General features: G+C 38.3%; 2 protein-coding genes and 1 long non-coding RNA gene across 8 annotated transcripts; 1 reads left to right on the top strand and 2 right to left on the bottom strand.

Moving 5' to 3' along the window:
- Positions 1–8,763: 8,763 nt before the first annotated feature.
- On the top strand, positions 8,764–9,984 carry LOC125216869 (uncharacterized). 2 transcript variants are annotated; one of them, XR_007175481.2, is made up of 3 exons: positions 8,764–8,900; positions 9,108–9,425; positions 9,505–9,984. It is a non-coding gene; the product is annotated as an uncharacterized LOC125216869 (long non-coding RNA). The 2 variants fall into 2 exon arrangements; XR_016136151.1 differs by having other exon boundaries at positions 9,108–9,984.
- A 1,125-nt stretch (positions 9,985–11,109) lies between these two features.
- Positions 11,110–12,823, bottom strand: LOC125215974 (ylmG homolog protein 1-2, chloroplastic-like). 4 transcript variants are annotated; one of them, XM_048117564.2, is made up of 2 exons: positions 12,058–12,823; positions 11,110–11,483 (listed from the first exon to the last, which is right to left on the bottom strand). In XM_048117564.2, exon 1 carries the CDS (start codon positions 12,732–12,734, stop codon positions 12,063–12,065), a length of 672 nt encoding a protein of 223 aa, XP_047973521.1. In that variant the 5' UTR covers positions 12,735–12,823; the 3' UTR covers positions 11,110–11,483; positions 12,058–12,062. The 4 variants fall into 4 exon arrangements, with proteins under 4 accessions (XP_047973521.1, XP_047973522.1, XP_047973523.1 ...); XM_048117565.2 differs by having other exon boundaries at positions 11,110–11,423; XM_048117566.2 differs by lacking the exon at positions 11,110–11,483 and adding an exon at positions 11,509–11,702.
- Positions 12,824–13,648: 825 nt separating this feature from the next.
- Positions 13,649–19,766, bottom strand: LOC148930014 (abscisic-aldehyde oxidase-like). 2 transcript variants are annotated; one of them, XM_089069348.1, is made up of 10 exons: positions 19,284–19,766; positions 17,097–18,740; positions 16,727–16,986; positions 16,439–16,648; positions 15,962–16,180; positions 14,911–15,876; positions 14,737–14,832; positions 14,472–14,570; positions 14,191–14,380; positions 13,649–14,100 (listed from the first exon to the last, which is right to left on the bottom strand). In XM_089069348.1, exons 1-10 carry the CDS (start codon positions 19,432–19,434, stop codon positions 13,877–13,879), a joined length of 4,059 nt encoding a protein of 1,352 aa, XP_088925474.1. In that variant the 5' UTR covers positions 19,435–19,766; the 3' UTR covers positions 13,649–13,876. The 2 variants fall into 2 exon arrangements, with proteins under 2 accessions (XP_088925474.1, XP_088925475.1); XM_089069349.1 differs by having other exon boundaries at positions 17,097–18,776; positions 19,284–19,413.
- Positions 19,767–21,028: the final 1,262 nt, after the last annotated feature.

Genomic DNA, 21,028 nt, shown 5'->3' with positions numbered 1-21,028 from the left:
TTGAAAATATTTAGCCATATATGATATGGGTGTAATACTAGCTAGTTCTTCTTAATAGCTTAATTCATTTTCCTGTAGTAAACCATGTCACCCACCCCTTCCGGCCTTCTTTTCCCTTTTCCTTTTTCTTTTTATTTTCACACTTCAAATTTAGTTATTATCTAAATAAGAAGGTTATGATCAAAATAAACTTTACTCTACTTAAGTGTTTTTTTACAAGAATCCGCAATCATTACCTCTAATGTCTATTCGGTGTATTCTCACATCATTCTACAAACCGCAAGACGTATATAGGTCATTTGAAAAACTAGATATGAAAAAAATTCAATCTAGTGATATATTGATAATCACTCCATCCATGATTAAGTATCCATTATTATTAGCAACACAAGCTACATTTCTATTTGATGCGCAATGGTAATGTATATATACACATATAATTTAAGTTGTAGACGAAATAAATCTTCTTGTTTTTTATAGCAACTAGTAATATGGAGTATTTAATCGAGATGATTCAAATGAAGGGCTAAATAAAGTAGTAAAAGAAATGAGTTAAATAGGACTGTGTACGAGGAAAGCATGGCTAAATAGAGTAATGACAGCAAAATTAGAGTATGTTGTCGAAGTCCAAGTGGTCCATTCCCTGTGCCTACGATTGTGAAACCACTGGGTAGGGTTATTCTGTCATTCTCTCCTTCTAGCAGTTACTGTTTGCCCTAGTTATAATTGCAATGGACCGAATAAGTTACTGTATTACTAGTACTTACTATGTGGATCAGTGGATGCATTCATTCCTCGTCAATTTCTGAATTGTTGCATTTCTGAATTATACTACTACTCTATTTATATTATTTTAGTGTAATTTCTCAAAAAATTGTTATTGATAATTTGATATTATAATTTTTATAAACAAAGTTTGACTTTTTGAAATTTTATCTATTCTTTTAAATGAATGAATAAAGAATATATCCAACTTTAATTCTTTACATTAATTGTAATATTAATTTTCGTCAATAATATTTTTTGGATATTAGAAACAAAATAAATGTATAAAACAAAACTTATAATACTAATTAACATCAACAAACGAGAAAGATGCTCAAATAAATAAGTTTCATAACATTTCTCTTTCTTCCTATATATATTGAAAAAAGTGTTGTACAAAAATCCAATTCAAATTCATATGAAAGTGGTTTATATTTTATAAATCATCAGAATGGCTGATTGGACTATGGTTCTAGAATTCGTGCAACCGTAATCATGAAAAATTTGAAAACCCAATAAAAATAGTAGTAGTAGAAAATGGAAAAGGAACAGCTGATTATGAACCAGAATGAGGATTGTCAATTAACAGTTTAAAACCAGATTCCCAAATTGCCAAAATCAGTTATAGGTATAAACTGTCTTGGAATCGAAATCGTTAATTATGTAACTAGTTCAGTAATTTCATTTTGTATGTTACACAAAAATTGGAGGCAAATGAAGCCTTGGTTGAGATTCTGATTAATCGACTTGTGAATCTCTTCACTTCGTTGCATACGTTTGCCTTTATAATCTCTTGAGAATTGTCAATTAACAGTTTAAGGACGCTAGTTAAAAACGTCCTTAATTAGATTTGACACGCTCATAATAAGGACACTTTTTAAAGCGTCGGTGATTTATTTAGAAACATAAAAAAAATGTCTTTAATTAACCAAAAAAGCGTCCTTAGATTTCTTTTTTGTTGTAGTGCGTTAATGTCATTGGGATATAGGGTTTACGAATTACGGACATGAGATTTCTCAAGAAATCATGTACGCTCGAGAATGCAATGGGTTTCTCTTCTCGTCCATCAAGTGTCAATTTAATTAGGCAAACTGTTTGGCCGGATAAATCTTCCAACCTAATTTTATGATAGTAGTATATAATTATTGTGGGGTTTAGAGCATGTCCAATGCTAAATAGGCCACCCATTCTCCCTCTCTGCCACGTCAGCAGCACTAAAAATTCACCTGCCACATCAGATTTAGGTCAGCCATAGGCCAGCCGCAATAAAAACAATTCAAAATATACTACATTTACGGATTAAAATCACGATTAAATTACCGAATTAAATTTACGAGACATATACGGGAAAATTCATTAATTTTATTTAAACAAAAAAAGTACATTAACTAAAAATCAAAAAAATTACATAATAAAAAAAAATTCGGGCTTCCACACACGAGCCACCGCCCCACTCTACTCCTCACTAATTTATTAAAAAAATACATTAAAAAATGTTAGTATGCCTTGAATCCGTTATAGTTTGCCGCTAGCCGAACGGGGGTATGACATGTTTCTGTTTTAGGTCTTAATTTTGTATTGGGCTAGTTGTTGTTGTCCATCGCTAGATGTTGCTCTTGTACAAAAATTTAGAGATAGAGAAAATCGCGTTTATATAGTTTTTCAAAAATTATAAAAAAAAAGAATTAAATTTTTTTTTAAAAAAAGAATTAAAAAAAAGAATTAAAAAATAGCGATGGCCGATCGGACCGCCACAATGGCGGCCAGCACATCGGCCAACCACACGCAATCGGCTAGCCTTGGCCGGTTTTTTCGCCGAAATTCGGCTAGCCTACTCCAATGGTTCGGCTAGCCGATCGGCTAGCCACGTCAATCGGCTAGCCGGTGACTAGCCTACCATTGGAGATGCTCTTATAGATTGTACTAGCATATATAGTTACATGATGAGAAAAAGGTTATTGTTTTCTCATACGTACAGTATGTACTATCTTCACTTCCTCACTCTTTCCACCTCTAGCATGTACGAAGAAATAGTAGTACAATATTAAAAGCAATAATACTCCTAAAAGTATCGAACTATTTCGTCAAAGAATGTTAGTATTACTGAATGTGTAGTGTTGTGGTATGCATTATTTCGTCAAAGAATGATCTCTCCTATGGAGGTGTTCAGATAGCAAGATAGCAAGATTGTATGTGGCAATGGCGGATTCAGGAATTAAAATTAGTGGGGTTGGACGAAAAAATTAATATAATAATATTTAAATATATAAAACAGTAATAAAAATACATTACAAATAAAATATCTCTATTTTATATTAAGCGCGATAATTGACCTCTACGAGTATTTAGGGCTGGCTAAATATACCAATACCGCCTTATCGTACAGAAAAAAATATCGGAAATACCAAATTTTCGGTATACCGCAAGTTGCGGTACGGTATGATACCTTACCGATAGATTTCGGTACGGTAAAGGTATAGATTTTCCTATACCACGGTATACCGCATTTACTATATTTGCCAAAAATTTGATATATTTAAAATTTATATAAAAATTAATTAATATGTTAAAATCCCTAACCCTACTTTCATATTTTAGTTCAGCCGCCCCAACCTCAAACACACTCACACATAGATGCAAATCTAGTCCACTGTATAGATTTGATTGTGATGTAGTTTTAATCTTTTGGACATTATTTAAATAGGTGAAATTTTATTTTAAATATTTGGCTATAATAGAATTTTTTTGGTATGTAACACATGTATAACGGTATGCAATACCTTACTTTGATATACCGTACTCGGTATGTCAGTATAACGTAAAAGTACGGTACACCGCAATATGGTATGGTACACTGCATATACGATATGGTAACGGTATCGGAAATAATCATATCAAATTTTCGTCAAATAAAGGTAACAGTCACTTTAGTTGGGATCGCTCAAACAAATACGAAAATTAAGTTAAGAATATAAATTTTACTTACACAATTTATATGGATCTTTTAATTGCACTTTTAATTAAACAAGATGTTTAGTACTTCTAAAAAATTATACTACTCCACTACTCTACTCGGCTCTATTTACAACAAGTATTATTAAAAGTTTAATTTGAAAACTAAGAGTGGTTCACTTTTTAAAGCAAAACAATGCGGCGCTATTTAATAAGGATTTAAATAATATAAGTAATATCACATTTTGTTACTCTTCTTCTTCCCAGACTCGGCGGCTCCATTGTAATTCACTTTGCTCTGATTTTTTCAGATTAAGTTCAGCCCTTTAATCACCCAATTTTCAATAATTTAGTCTTCAATAGCGTTTATATAGTAAGGGCTTAAGACACTTTTTAAAAAATTTAGAAGTAGAAAAGATAAGAAAACTCATTTTGGGTGAGGGCTTAAGCCTCCTTCACTGTGTCCGCCCCTGATCATGGGGCGGAGTTCCGGTTGCCGTGGGGTCGGGGGCTGTTGGGAGGAGTCTTCGGGCGGTTCTCCGGAGACGGCGGTGGGGTTGGCCGACCCCGCGCGACCCCACCCTCATCCGTCGCTAGTACGTGGATTAAATTTGTAATGTGTTTGGTTCATGAGATTCAACCCCACAACTCAATCCTAGATGGATAATCACGGAATAATTAGTCATGGTTAACCCCTTATGACTATGACTAAAATAATCTCACAACTCAATCGTAGATTGTATGTTGATAGTATTATTTTATCTTGCAAATCGGACACGACCTATCTATATTTGGAAGTATCGAACTATTTTAATTGTATCGGGTACTAGTACAATTTAGGGCTCACTCTTCAGAGTGAAAAATGCACCTTAAATTGGACCCAATTTCTGAAAAATTAATCACGTTGACAAGCAGGTCCAATAAATATGAGTATGTAAAATCATTTTTTTTAGATTGAAAAATAATAATGTTAAAGTGGAAGAAATACTAATTATAAGCAAATAAATATATTTACATTATCAATTTAATAACATAGGAGTATAATAGTAGATGGTAAAGATGGGAAAAGACATTCAAATAAATATAACTCTCATTGTTACCTTCATTGCATGGTTTTTTGCAGCATAGAAATGGTGAGAAGATGGAAGCAAACTAGCAAAGTGCAATATGGCATGGGACTAATGTATTCAGAACATGCTAGATTCAACATGAATAAATCATGTTCAAGGACACTAGGCCACCAAAACATGGAATTGAAGCAGACGATGCTTCTTGTGCATGACAAATAACGCAGCCAGTCTTCTAGGAAAATGGAGAATTATTCAGACCAATTCAAGATTCTGAACTTATACTCTAAATTAATTTGCGCGATGCTAAAATTTTGGGTGTCATTTTAGGTTGTAATGCAAGTTGATCTTTGACCCTCAGGTTATACAGAGATCCATGCTCATATTCGACATGATTTAATCTTTGTGTGAATGTTAGTAGCCAATTACTTAGTCTCATCCTTGAGCAACGATTTAACTATGCAGTCTTATTGAATAGTAATCTATTGCAAAGATGATACGCTCTACCTCTCATGAACTACTTGGCAAACGATAAGAGCATCCATAATGGCTTTAGGTCAGCCATAGACTAGTCACTCTTTCTCCCTGTCATGTTATCAGCACTAAAAATTCACCTGCCACATCATCATTTTAATCAAATAGGCTAGCCACAGGCTAGCCGCAATAAAAATAATTCAAAAACAACTACATTTACAGAATTAAATTTACGATAAATTACAGAATTAAATTTACGAGACATATACGGGAAAATTCATTCATTTCATTTAAATAAAAAAAGGTACATAGATAAAAAAAAGTACTCCATAATAAAAAAAAAATCGGGCTTCCACACACGAGCCCCCCGCCTCTCTCTACTCCTCATCGTCGTCGCCGCCGTCCTCGTCGCCGTTGCCGCTGCCATCCGAACCTCCACATCGGTGGCATCTGAGCCCCCCCATCTGTGCCCTCGCGGCATCCAAATCGACCCGCATGCTCTCGAACATCGAGTGAAGAAACCTCTTCTCCGTGGGGTCAGTTGCGGCCCTCCAATCTTGGAAGACCTTGTACATCTGTTCCCGCGTTTTTTGACGCGAGAATAAGGTATACGCGGGTGGGGGTGCTGACTGGACCTCCTGGGGCAATAGGGGGGAGGATCCCCTTGCTGCCCGTTGCGCCCGCTTTTAGCCAATCGGGCAAGTGCGGCGAGCAAACGATGGAGGGGACGGAAACTCCTCAGTATCCGGGGGGAGGTCGTGGGAACCGCCACTATTGGCGCTGTAATCGCCGGAATAGTTCAGCTTCTACTTCTTCGGCCACCCAGCGTCGACCCCCGTCCGGAACTTCTCGGAATCCTTCAACACCAGATAGTAGTTCCAGAAGGTGAACTCCTTATAAACCCCCGGCTTGGGGAACTGACTCTCCACTATCCTCCGGCAGTCCTCCTCAGTCTGCCCACTACTCATCATGCGGAGGGCGTTGGCGTACAACCCCGAAAATCGGCCGACCGCGGCCCTGATGCGTTCCCACCCTTTCCGGCACTCATCCCCGGTGTAGTCCTTTCCGTGCGGGCAGTTCCTCCTGTAGGCTGCTCTAATCTTAGCCCACATGTTGACGATCCGCTAGTTGTTCGCAACCAGCGGATCGTCGCAAACCGACAACCACGCCTTGGCCAGAGCGACGTACTCCTCTTCCGTCCACTTCCTCCGTGTGGTGGTGTCGTCAACAGCCGGCTGCGACGACTCGCCGACCACCTTGCTCTTCCCTTTGCTCTTCTTCTTCTTCGACGCGGCCCGACCCCCCTTACTCCCCCGCTGGAACGGCAGTGTCCGCCTCCCCGATATCAATTCCCAGCTCATGTAATGAGAAACGGTCATCCCCAGTGAACTGCGTCTCCACTGAGGTCGACTTGTGAGACGAAGCCGTCAAAAAATCAAGAGTGGGACGATAGACCGTGTCCCCCCCCGGTGACCCCTGCATCCCGGGCTGCATACCGGGCTGCATCTCTCCTTGCCATACCGGCATCATCCCCATCATCTGTTGTAGCATCTGCTGCAGCATTTGGGGCATACCTCCCCACCCCGGCGTTGCCTGCCCCCCGCTCAGCATTCCCCCCATGCATCCCCCCCTGCGCGCCCGCCATCAACCCCATCAACTGTTGCCAAAGGTTCATGTTGTACCCTTGGCCCATCTGCCCCCATCCAGACCCCACGGGTACCGTGGGAGTCTGAGATTCGCTCGTCGACGGACTGGACTCGTTGTTGTTGTCCATCGCTCGATGTTGCTCTTGTACAGAAATTTAGAGAGAGAGAAAACTCGTTAATACAAGTGGTGCAAATAAAAATGAAACCTAAAATCGCGTATATATAGTGTTTCAAAAAATTTTCAAAAAATAAAAAATTGCGCTGGCCGATCGCGAGCCTGCAATGGCGGCCAGCGCATCGGCGAGCGCTCGCAAATCGGCGTGCGCTCGCCCATTTTCTCGCCGAAAAGGCGTTGGCCGATTCCAATGGTTCGGCTAGCCGACCGGCTAGCAACGCGAATTGGCTAGCCGGTGCGCTAGCCGCCATTGTGGATGCTCTAAGGTCCCACTCTTGAGGAAAGCTTCGTCAGCCCATAGAAAATGGTTTTGAATAGTTGTACTTCTACAACGAGGTTGAATTCGTTTTATATCAATAATTCAACTATTACTTTACTAACTAGCCTTATATATTTAGGGGCCGTTTGGTAGCTATGTTTCGCCTAGATAAGAGATTTATCTGGGTTTATTTGTGTGTTTGGTAGTTATGTTACCAAACATAGTAGCCCGTGTTTTATTTCCGGCCCGCACAAAGCCCACTGAAAATCTATGTTTTCGTCATATTTGTAACTACCCAAAATCCTATGTTATTTATCATGAAAGCCTAGTTAAATTAGCAAAATACAATTTTACCCATCAAAATTTCTAACCCTTCAATTTTACTTAGTTGTTGTATTGAAGGACGTCATTTTCCTATTAAATCATATTAAGAATTTTGTTGATGTCAATTTGTTGTTCTAATTATATTACTTTATTATTTTATTTACATTATATTATATTATAATATTCTCATTATATTACTTTATGTTCTCGTTATATTACTTTACATTAAATCGTATTATATTCTCATTATATTACTTTATTTACATTATACTACTATTATATTATACTTATCATTACTTAATACTTGAAGGCAATTGCTTTTTTTTTAAACATAATGCTTTAAACTTCAAAAAAATTGAACAGATAAAATTTGGTGCTTGATAAAATATTTTCATATAGAATTTGTCCAAAATAATAATTGATTATTCATAAAATTTGTCCAAAATTAATAATTCTCACAAAAATAGAATACCAAAATAAATATAAGTTTTTTGATATAAAGATGCTAATTTTTGTAAGGAGTTTAGTTTGAAAAGATGTTAATTTTAAACAAAATGATTTTATAGGAATTATTAGGGCAAAATGATGATAGTTTAGTAATTAACTTAAACTAATGAGGATAATTTTGACAATCATAATTTTAATCCTTACTTGTGACATATTGTACCAAACACTACAATAAGATAACTCACAATTATCTAAATCTACCAAACACCCAATATATGTAAATTAACTAATCGAAACTATGATTACTATCATAATGGTATCATGTCTAGTCGAAACATGACATAGCTACCAAACGAGTCCTTAAAGCTATAATTTTATTGGTCCTCAACAAAAATGCTATATTAAAATTGTAAAGATATACTAGTACTTTTTTTTTAACTCCAACATATACTAGTACTACTTATGATCGTAAAAATGCAAAGTATAGTACAAGTACTTAATTTGAATTTTTCTTGTAGTTAAAATAAAGAAAAATACAAAAATGCTCTACATGCTCCAACTTTAGAGGCACTTACATTCAACAAAAATTGAAAAAAAAGGCGAAAAAGTCATATAATCATCCAAGTCCATAGTAATTAAAAGCCTGTGAAAAAACTTTAATTGGAATTTGTAATTTAAGGAAAATGTGATTTTTGAGGCAATTTTAACCTAGCTAGTAGTTAATCGGTTTCAGAACAAAAGTTGTCTTGCGTCTGACTGACTAACTCTCCGGCCGCCGGCGTGACCTCCAGGTATTCTCACCGTTTCTTCTTCTTTTTTTTCGATGTGAAAAGAAATTTATTGGAATTTCTGATTCATTACTTTCGCAATTATGATTTTTGGAACAATTTGGGGGATTTTAAAATTGTCTTCATATTCTTGTTCATTGATCATCAAGTAGGAGTATATAGAAAGTAGATAGATAAACCCTTTGTTCATAATTGGTTTTAACTTTTAAGATTAGAATGGAGAAGAAGTACGCCTCCGCCGGAAAACCGCCCCTCCCTCCAAGGCCATTCAAGGTTGCCGATACGGAGCTGTTTAATCACTATGTGATAAAAGCGGGTGCTTCGGCCTTTATACATACGTTGAAGAAAGAGTACAAGCTCAAGGAAGAGTGGTCTCATGAATATGATAAGAATCTGGCTCAACTTATTTTAATCAAGCTTGGATCTAGCCTATCCTACAACCCCAAACCCCTACCAGAGCTTCCCAATTATGGTTCATTGGATGACACTGCTTATTTCTTCTCAACCGCTGTCCAGCTTCTCTTCAAGGTGGGGGGTGTGTGGTCTTATGAATATAATAACGATCTTATTCAATTAGCATTAATCAAGCTTCGACCCAATAACCCAGGTGCTGCTAAGGAGAAGCGTAGCTCATTCAAAAAAACACTTTCTTTTCATGTTCATCATGCTGCTGCTACTCCTCCCTCCAAGAAGCTCAAGGCTGGATCCTATAATGTTTATATAGCGTGACTTGCAATGTTATATTCTGCTCGATCGATTTCAGTTTTTCAACTCTTTCTTGTGTTCGTCAACAAGAAGCAGGAGTATGAAGTATTGTTAACTTTCTGTTCTGCTCTGTCATTTTTTGAATTATGATGGTGGTAGCAGAGAGCAAGTGTTGCTACTTTAGTTGCTCTCTGTGCTTTTTAAATACAGAGAATTGAAATTACTCTATTTATCTGCTTGTGCTGAAGCAGGGATACAAACATTGTAACCTTCATTGCGTGGTTTTGGTTTTGCAGCATAGAGGAGAAATGGCTCTTATGTAGTTGTCATATATGGCATGGAACTAATCTATTTAGGAAATATGCTTGATTACCTGAGTAAATCTTGGTTTACATGGAATAGAAGCAGACAATGCATTTGGGTAGATAGTATTTGGACCAACCGATTTTATTGTTGAGACCCAATTCTAATTAAAGATTATGAGCTTTCTACTCTCATCACTAAGAAGCAATGCTAACTATAAAATTTTCCGGAGTCATTTTAAGTTGTAATGCAAATTGATCTTTGTTTAGTTGCTAGCTTAATAGAATTGAGTTCAGTTTTCATTTTATTTAGAGACGGTAAGTTTGTTTTAATCGGAAAAATAAATCACTTGTCGAGTAGCAATCAAATAGAGTAATAATCTTTTCTGAGTGAATTCAAATTATACAAGTACAGTAACAGTTGACATTAAAACATGTATATTAATATCAATTTTGGAAAAATCTCATATGATGAATCAAAACTATAGAAAATCTTGTAGTAATAAATAAAAACTATAGAAAATCTACAAAACAATGAAAATGTGCATGAATTGGAATTTTGTTTTTTTGTTCAATCTTTTTGGTTTTATTTTTCACTCCTTTCATAAGTGCAATACCACCGCTCTTAATCTCACTCTCTCTTCTGTGTTTCCTTTTTCTGACTTTTTAATTTAAAATTCTTTGTTTAAGTTTGTTCATGGGAGCTTCGGTCTTTTCAGTGTTCATTCTCGAGATTTTTAATTTTTTAAAATTATTTCATAACCATATAAGTTTTTAATATCATGCTTCATCTTGATGTGTAAACTAAAACTAGTCTATGTAGGAATTTCTCACATGATAACATGTCTATAAAATTACTGTATTGCCCCGTCTTTAAGGAAGAATCTACTTTCGCTCTGACCTAAAGAAACATCATGTGTCCAGTTTAATACTAGTATTTAGAAAAAATTGATCACCAAAACTCCAATGACTTGTGACTTATTAGAGTTTTAATAGAGTGTCAATTCGTGACAGTTTTGACGAATGTTTGAAATAAATTTTAAAAAAACAACAAAAGTTATCGAAATGACTTGCAATTTTGAGGAATCTTCCTAAGATTGATAATATTTCAGACATATCTTAGAAAAGAAATTACAATGCTTTGAGATGGCAGCAGATAACCAGCACAGTAGGGAATATAGTAGGATCAGAACAATAATAGGCAGTGAACTTAAATTTTCACTTTAAAACAGGATTCCTAAATCTTGGTTCAACAATTCTGAAATGAATCACACTCACTCTAACTATCAGTAACAGTTTCAAATAATTATAGTAATAACTAATCAAAACTGCATCCTCCTTTTACAGTATCAATTCTAGGCCAACACACTACAAACACAGATCTCCAAACCAACATTGAATAAGAAAGCTCATACATATCACAGCCAAGCCGACGAAATTATACTTCTGTAAAATGGTGTGAGACTAAAGTGTTGCTGATGGGAGAAACTATTTACACATTCTACACAATTCTTGGTCCCTGTGAATTATCAAGATAATCCTCAAATCTTAGTTCAACTCCCTCTCCAAATTATTTCTCCTACACACGCATAATATAACAAGAATAGCATAAGAATTTCCTAATATATTTATGTTGCCCATATTCTCAGTTTTCATTAGTTAAAAGATTACATTTCTGCCACCAAAACATCTAAAATTTAGCCCTGCAAGGTATAACAAACAGATAGAAATAGATTCCTATTTCTACTTCCTTTTTTTCAAAATTAGGTGGTTGAATACTTGAGGCTGCAATCTGAAACTGAAGAAAATTAGGAAGCACTCAGAGGCAGGCTGGAAACAGTGTGTATGATTTATGCAAACACACTACACATGAGTTGTGATGTATTCTTATCAGTTATCAATCTTAGGGTTTATATAGTTAGTTTCCAATCAAGAAATACCCAATCTGAAATTCATCCATCTGGTTATCACAAACATACTCATTGAACAACTCAATCATTAAAGAGAAATTCAAATATGAGAGCTTGATCAATCAACAATACTGCAACATTGAGAAATATATGAAAGTCATAGCTCTGAATTCATCTAAATCCGACATACAGTGTAATTGCAATCCACAATTCAAAACTGCTATAAAAATTGAGTAGCATTACCCCAATCAATAAGACTGCCTGCTGCTGTTGAGAATCGAGCCGAGCGTTCCCAAAACCGCGAAGGCGAGGAGCGGGCTCACATCCAGCGTGTCGAAAATTGGGGGAATTATGTTCCTGAAGAGGTTCAAATAGGGATCGCACAAATCCCTAATTGCAGAGAGCGGCTGGCGGTCCCAGGGGATGTTGGGGAACCAACTGAGCAGCACCCGCACCATCAAAACCCCGCTGTACAAATCCAGCCACTTCGCCATCCCCGCCGCCACCACCGTGAACGGCGTGTTGAGCGACCCCGTCGGCACGTCCTTGGCCGCCGCGAAGAAGGCGGGCCCCGCGCAGCGGAGCAGAGGCTCCCTCAATTGCACCGCCAGATTGAGGAGTCCGTGGGCGAGGAATTTCGAGGCGGTGAGACCGATGGCGACCAGCGTCGTGACGGTCCGGGTCGCGCCGGTTAGGATTTCCGGAGGCGGTTTCGGAAGATTGGGGGATTCAGTCACCGTGGAGATGGAGGCGGATATTCTGGAATAAAAGGGTTTGGGGAGAGGGGAAAAGGGGATAAAATTGGGTTTAGAGATGGTGAGATGGAGGTGAGAGCGGGGTGAGGGGAGAGGGAAGGCGGCGTGGATGCGGTGGTTGCGGAGAAGAAGAGTGGTTTGAGTAGCCATGAGAGAAGAAGCCATTTTTGGTTTTGTGGTTCTTCCAAAACCCTCCTACTGTGGTTTTCTGGATCAGGAAGTATCCTTCTTCACAATAACTACCCTTACAAAATTAGATGGAATAAATTAGTAATATTTTTTTGAGACTTGAACCTTTTATTTTCGAAACTATTTCTATTATAAATACAAATTTTGTGCAACTCAGAAATGCAATTAGACTAACAATTCGTGGATTATATTTATACATTTCATAATTTATTGTATGATTTCCAATTATCGTCCTTTCCTAAAAATAAACAAAATAAAAAGTTGGATCATAAATTGTTGTAGGAGTATTATTTAGGCCCAGTGAGATTTTGGGCTGGCTTCAAATCACGTGTGCATAATGTACTATATCAACACATATGTGTCAAATTTGTTATATATGGAGTACTACTTATTTCCGATGCCAAAATCACTTATGTGCTTAAAATGGCATAATTAATTCACCCAATCTTATTATCGTGTTAAATAAGTGTCTAGTTAACTCCTAAGCGTTATGCAACTACGCAAACATAATGTTTTGTTTCTTGTCTTGTTCAAGTTCAACTAACTAGTAGTCATTTATTTCTCTTCTTATACAATGAACATATTCCAAAGCTATGAAACCATTCATTTATTTTTTCAATAAGCAAAATCCAGTATTACATAATTAATAGATTTTATATGTAATCAAATGCAACTTATATAGATAATAGATGTAAATCATGGTATATGGTCAATGTGAACTCATGTTAAAAAAAAAAATTATAAAGATACACAGCGCAAATCTAATTTTGTCAGTACTATAATGCATACCTGGCTAAGTTTTATATTCTGATTATATAAATACACAGACAAATCTAATTCAATTCCTCATCTTAAATAGTACTCCTACTCCATAGAAGTTATAACAAAAATAAAAATTCAAACATGAATCTGAATTATAAAACTGTAACTTCACATGCACTTTGTATAGTACAAAAATCTTGAAGATAGTATAAAAAAAATAAAATAGCAATCTCCATTTTCTGCTTTTTTCCTTGCTGCTGTACATGCAACTATGCAAGAGCAGTTATTTATTGAAATTTCTGCACATTTCAAGAATTTGACAGCATAACCTCACCATCCTTTCTAATGGGGCTTCATCAGTTCTGTGAGGGAGAGAGCCTACTACGCAAAAAAGTAGCGATGCTGTCGAGGCCACAGAGCTTCTTCACAGCCGGCATGGTCGCAGGAACGTCTAGCTGGAACCTCGATTCAGTCCCTTCTACTGCCCCCCATGATTTCAGCTGTTTTCTTGCCTCTCCAATTGCTGCCTTTGTAGCAAAGTGTACTGATGCAGCCAGCAGCAACGGTGGCTCCCCGGAAGCTGCAGCCAAAAAAAACATCACTGTAAAGACGATTGCGAGGCATCTAGCTAGATAGGTCTCGGTTTTTTTGGCCAAGATAATGCACGTACCCTTAGACGAGAGAACACGTTGCTGATGATGGCCGCTGTTGAGGACTTGGACATTGAACTGTTTGGGGATGGTGTCGAGAGTTGGGATTTTGTACGTCCACGTGCCCTCCGCAACCATCGTCCCATCCGGATCAGTCGCGTATTCTTCTTGCATGAAAAATCCTAGTCCTTGCACAAAAGCTCCTTCAATCTTCCATACAGACATCATAAACTGCCATGTTAGAATTCCATATTGAAATATGACTTGGACACTATTGATGGAGTTTTGAATCATAAACCACCTGCCCCAAGTCCACAGCTGGATTCATGCTCTGCCCACAATCATACACGATATCCGTTCTCAATATCTTAGTTCCTCCTGTTAGGATATCTACCTCAACCTGCAATATAAGCCAACAACGATTAATTCTTCAACAAACACGAGTAGTTAGTTTATGTGTGGCACGTCTCTTCTGTTCGTGCCACAGAATAGATAACAATTAAGGAAAACTAGGCAACGTTGGAACTTAGTCGAATGCATAAAGAAGGGGCTGAATTTTTGTTTACCTCACTCACTGCAGCACCATAGTTCAAGTATTTTGTGGCAGTGGGGTCGGGAGTGAAGAGAGAATTTGCTGCTAAGTTTACAGCTGCGTAATTAGCCTGCATTTACAAAAGCATGGTAAAAAAACCAGTAAAACGAAGACGAACCATTAGAAGATATGTTGAAAGTAGAGAGACCTGAAGAATCAGAGTTTTCCAATCCACGGACCCTGTATCCGCCTGCAACTTTTCCTTAAGAAGGGTTAGTCTTTCGACCAAGACGCTGCAGCATAGTCTAGCAGCTGCACAGCTTGATTCAGATGTCGTGCTCCCTGCAGTAAATCCTCCTTGTACCAAGCTCAAGGTGTCCATCTGTACGACTCTCACCTTGTCGAAAAGGTCTTCAGTGCCATCACATTGAATTTGAGCAAGAGCATAAGCAACCACTTGCTTTACCTTTGTCCAGAGCCCCTGCCCGAGTTCTATGCCTCCGACTTCTACAACGATGGATCCATCCCAAAGTATACTCACTTTCCCAGGGGCTGGTCTCACAAACACTTCATGCACGATTGGTATACGAGAAATACCCCTTTTATGCCATAAGTTGGATCTATTAAACTGCTCTACCATCAAGATCCTCTGATCATAGTCAGACATGCTCGTGACCTTATCCCATATAGAGGGCAAGGTGTACTCATCGGGCTCCCCAGAGGCACCCCCGTAGAATAGCTTTAGGCTCTCGTACGAGTGGAAATTCCTGTTCCTGATGGAGTCAACATCTACTGCTAGCCAGGAAGCTACGTTCTCGATTATGGCCTCAGCGATGTAAGTCGCCTGCACCTCCCCAGGGGCGCGCATGGCAGATTTGCTCGAATGGTTTGTTTTGCATATCTTGAAATCAAAAGACAGAGCTCCCCAGTTGTACTTCTTTAATACGCCTATCATGTTGCTCGGCAAAATGGGGCTTATGTCTGCACCCATCCCTGCATTCACCAATATGTCGAGATGCAAGGCCGTGATCTTCCCGTCTGATTTGAACCCCACACTGTATGTTATTTTCATAGGATGCCTTCCTCCAGCTAATATCATGTCAGTCTTTCGATCTACATACATCCGTACAGGACGCTGTAGTTTGTAAGCTGCAAGGGCACATGCTGTCGAAATCTGAAAATTCACACACAAAAAGAATGCATTCAGATATATAAACCGAAGACTGAAGATCAATATACAGAACCAATCATATACTCACAGGCATTGCTTTAATTGCCTTTCCACCAAAGCCGCCACCAACTCTTCTTGTGTGAACTCGGACATTATGCTCGGGAACACCGAGGCATTGTGCAATGACTCTGTGAGCAAACTCGGGGGCTTGGCTCGAAGCGTAAACAACCATACAGTTGTCCTCATCTGGAACTGCCAGAGCCGTTTGTGTCTCCATGTAAAAATAATACTGTGAACCGAGTCTTATCTGAAAATTCCAATTCAAATGTCGAAAACCAATAAGATTACAACATTATCGAGCTTAACAGCCAGACAACTTACAAAAAGTGTGCAACGGACCAGTGTGAAAGGACGTTCAAATCATTTTTTCAATACATTTCTGTCTACAAAAAGACGAAGAAACTATTTTCTTGCTTATTTACTACAGATATAAACAATCAAATTATCACTAGATTTATTCCCTTTTCTACTTTTTACAAGTGCAGGCAATAGGCAGTGAATGTACCTCAGCGGAGAGAATCTTGTGATCAGCTTCAGCCATTCCTTTTGCAAAATCACCAACCATTTGTGGATAGAGAAAAGGAGGAACGCCGTAGAAACTTGAACGTTCCACAGCTTCTTCAACAGTCAAAATTGGTGGATCTAAGCCTTCTGTATCATAATCAACTACAGCATTTTTTGCAGCCAAATTGGCGTTCTTCTGCGTGTCTGCAACCTGAGACATGAACGTTTTTAGTTGTAACTAACAGAGAAGTTTTTCACAGATAGTTGAATCGAGGAAGAGAGGAATTACCACAAGAGCTATGATATCACCGCAACACTTAGCGATATCTTCTACAAACAAAGGTTCACCACCGAACATTGTAAGACACCCTACATTCTCGCCTTCTTTAGGGATATCTTTGGCAGTAATAACATTGGGTGCCTGAGCTAGTCGCGGATGATTCTTGAATGAAATGCCTTTGACTCGAGCTAGTGGCTTGGTGCTACAAATAAGTGCTCCATACAAACAGTTAGTGGGGGAAGGGATGTCATCCACAAAAACGGCCTCACCTACACATTGCATTAACAGTAAGGCAGAGTTTCTCAGATATTTTGGAGCAAACAGAGGGTCAAGTTTAAGATAAAGCAATATAAAAAAAAGCAATAAGAACACAACGAACCGGAAGCTTGGATTGCAGCACCAAATTTGGGAATTGGTTCGCCCACTGGATGATACTCTCTACTAGACTCCACAACCTGTTTTGCAGATGATAGCAATGGCTGGTTTCCTGTATTAGCCCTTTCCAGCAACGAATCGTTCTGTTTCTGCTTAGATAAGCCACCAGATGTTGCGGAACTGACAGTCGAGAAACTGTTAAGGAACTCGAAAAGGAAACCAACAGCTAAGCTTGACCTGTAAGCAGCATGAGAAGTGCCTTCTTCAGATACAACAGCACCTTTCAGCAGTTTGGTTGCTTCATCCAAAACTTCGAGGCTGAGTACTTTCCCCGTCAGATACTCCTCGACTTTCCTTGCCCTCGTTGCGTGTTTTGTTCCATAAGCACCGAAAGCCAGTTGGATATTATTCACTAGACTTCCATTTTTATCAGGAGATATATCAGCTAAAAAGGCTGCATTCAAATAGGGCAACGCGTTGCCAAGAGGCCGTGGTGCAGCACGGTAGGTCTCAAACAACAATCTTGAACCAGTTTGAACTGAGCCATTGATCCTTTTCGGGTCCAGAAAAGGTATGTGAACAGTCAAAAGCACAGTTTTGGAGTCCAATGGCGGTCTCCTTAGGAACTCCTCCATTGTAATCTTTTCATGTTTATGACCGGACATTATGCTCACACTTGCTCCCACAACAAGAAGCAATGTAACAATATCCGAAGGAAAATACTTCCTTTGCGCCATAATCAGATTTCCACCGAGACTAGCCGAGTTCCTGACAAAGCCGGCTGCTACCTTTTCCATATGGTCAGCAATTTTGCTGAATACAAGTTCTCCACTTTCACTATTTTCTCTCAGATATAATACAACTTTTGAAATCGACAAAGCAGCTCCTAGTTCGATTCCTGATTCGTACTTTTTAACCACTGAAAGCTCGGGGATGTGCCTCAGATCAATGTATCTGCCATACACCTCCGTTTCTTTGTAATATCCATTCGCAGTGTTGCCAACGACTAGTTTGACGCTCCCTCCCTTGCCAACCGTATCAGAACCCAACAAATTGAGAAGTTCCTCGACAGATGCAGGGCTATACCATGAGTTCTTTTTAGAATTCAAAAGCCTTTTCGACCTGCATTCGCCTCCCATATACGAGCAGGCATGATCCTTTCGATTATACAATGGTAAACTACTGACTTTCTTTTCATTCTTATCTCCCTTTCTCCAAAAAGAATTGATTCCCAAATCTTCTAAATCGACATCTGCAGCAAAACTCTTGCAGGCATCGGCAATAGGTCTGTAACCGGTGCACCTGCAAAGGTTTCCTGCTATTGCCTTCTCAGCCTCAGAAGCGGTTATTTTGGAGAATCCATTCGGAGGCTCAGCCCGTTGTGAATCCTCAGCATTCTCGAGTGCTGAGAACAACGATATGCACATTCCCGGAGTGCAAAAGCCGCATTGAGAGGCATGAAATCCAGCAAACCTCTGATGGATCGGATGAAATCCGTTTTTGGTATTTCCAAGGCCTTCACTTGTGGTGATTGAGCAGCCATTTATGCTGCAAACAAGCGTGAGGCACGAACTCACAGTGAAAGTTTCGACCTTTTTGAGCGTGGAGTCATATTTCGACACCGCAACAACACAAGCTCCACAACCACCTGAAGAGCTCCCATTTTGTCAATTACTCCTATAAGCTACAAACACAGCACTTCAAACACACACATACACTCTTTCAAGTATTCAACACCAAAATTTTGAACAAAAAAAGATCCAGACTTTCTGATTAACATTTAGTAATTCTGTCTCAACATCCAAACATTCTCAACAGATTGAAGAAAAATTTACAGAAAATTAAGGCAATTTCTTCAAGATTAACCAAAATCAAGAGACAATTTCAATGCTAAGACCATTGCACAGAAAAACCACTTGGAGTTGAAACAGGAATATATCAGCAATAAATAAAATTCACCTATTTTATCATTTAAAGCTCAAAGGAAAGAAAGAAAAGACCCACCACCACCTAAACACTCAACATACTCTCTCTCTCTCTCTCTAGTTTTTTAGTAGTGAGATTTTGGTTTCCCACATAGAGTTACAATTACAGCTGCTAACCATAAAAGAAAGATTGGATTTTGAAAGAGCCCTTGTATCAAGAATCACAAATTCAACACACACACAGAGAGAAAGAGAGGGAGAGATACCTTCGCCGCAACCAAGCTTAACACTCTTGAAAGGGGTGCTGGAGCGGAGAAATTCGAGCAGAGTGGTGGAGGGATCGATCTCCGGCAGCTCAAACTTCCGGCCGTTCACCTCAAAAGCCAAGCAATCATCGCCTGCACCTCCACTCTCCATTATCTGTGCGATTCAAGAGAGAATCGTGTGTTGGCAACTGCTTGTTTTCTACGAGCTACCACAAGTAGTAGAGAAGCAGAAAACTGGGGGGAAGTGAGTAGTGTGTGGCAGTGACATGCACGCCAATTACTCCTTTTATCCCTTCACCAAGAAAATGACAGTTTTCGGTGATTCACACTTCTTCCTCTTCTTCTCAGAATCTTGTTTGGCTATAAATTTAGATAGTCGCACTATATGTCTATATCTATTTGTAAATCTGTGCTGTCAGATTCCGGTCGGTTTAATAAGGTGTCTGTCTTCTATTCTCTACTCGCAATAAAATGAAAATAAATTTAGACAGTCGCATATTGATGATCCTTCATTTTAATAGTAATTGAATTTTAGTCACTCATATATAATCTTATAAATTGTGATTGTCTCAATTACATCAAGTCATCAATATCCAAACGGTGGACTTAGGGGAGAGAGAAGTCATTATTGAGTCTCAACTTTATCTTCTTCCAATGGGAAAAAAGAAACAAAAAAATGAAACTCAATTTAGTTTGACAAAATTATTATTAATTTATAAATTCGAGTTCGAGTCTTAGACGTAGTCTATCTCTTATCTTTAAACTACAAATTGAAATCTCTAAATTGTTAGAAATCATCCACAACCACAAAGTTCCTTATGGGAATCAAATGATGCTAATTGTTTTCTCCTATTTTATATTTATAAATTATTTATCAATTGATGAAGGTTTGATTATTATATATTAGTTAATAGATGTACATGTGGAGTTACTACGATGAGCCAAAGCGGTGGGGTCTGATTTAAAGTGTTTTTTGCCTATCAAGATGATATTCAAATTTTTTACCACCGTTATCTTTGTCTTTGAAATAACTTCGTGTGGGTACCTCGTACACTTCAATCGGAGCTCGGATGAAAAAGTTATGGTCATTTGACGAAAGCTGGGCGGAGCAGTGTGAACCAGGCGAAAGCGCCCGGGTCCAGCAGAACGCCCGGTTTGGCATAAAAAAAACGCCCGATCAGGCGTTTTTCTCGAAAACTGCCGAATTTAGTTTTCAAATTAGTTTCTGAAGAGGTTTTTTTTGGGGGGGGGGGATTTAGATTTTCCACACGAGAAAGGAAGAGAGGAAGTTGGAGGTGCAATAATTCAACTTCCATCATCCCGGAGGAGATTCGCTACCATCTACACATCAATTTCATGAGTTCTATGGTTCTTCTTTATTGGTTGTGGATGTGTAATTAAACTCTTACGTTGCTCCTAATTTGTGAAAGATGTGAATTACTTTTGGATTCTATGGATTAATATTAATTTATAATCTTTTTCTACGGTGCTTTTTACATTGAACTAATTCCGGCCTGATTTATTATTCAATCATGTCTTTTAGCCAATGTCGCTTTAACTTGGTTAAAAGGTGGAAACGTAGATAAAGAGTTTGAGATTTGTATTGTGTTCAGCATATGAATCTTGGATAAGTTAATTTACATGTCGTTACAATAATTGTTGGACATTTACTGTGCTTCCGTAGGAATGTTCAATTGATTTTGTAAATGAATCATGTACTTTGGAACTTAGAAGTTGGGTTAGAG

Source organism: Salvia hispanica, chromosome 3 (assembly GCF_029641045.1).
Source record: "Salvia hispanica isolate PSC_SH4W2 chromosome 3, Shi_PSC_v1, whole genome shotgun sequence".
Lineage (NCBI taxonomy): Eukaryota > Viridiplantae > Streptophyta > Magnoliopsida > Lamiales > Lamiaceae > Salvia > Salvia hispanica.
Note: the sequence above shows the minus strand (reverse complement) of the source record. Positions and strands in the feature narration are given on the sequence as shown.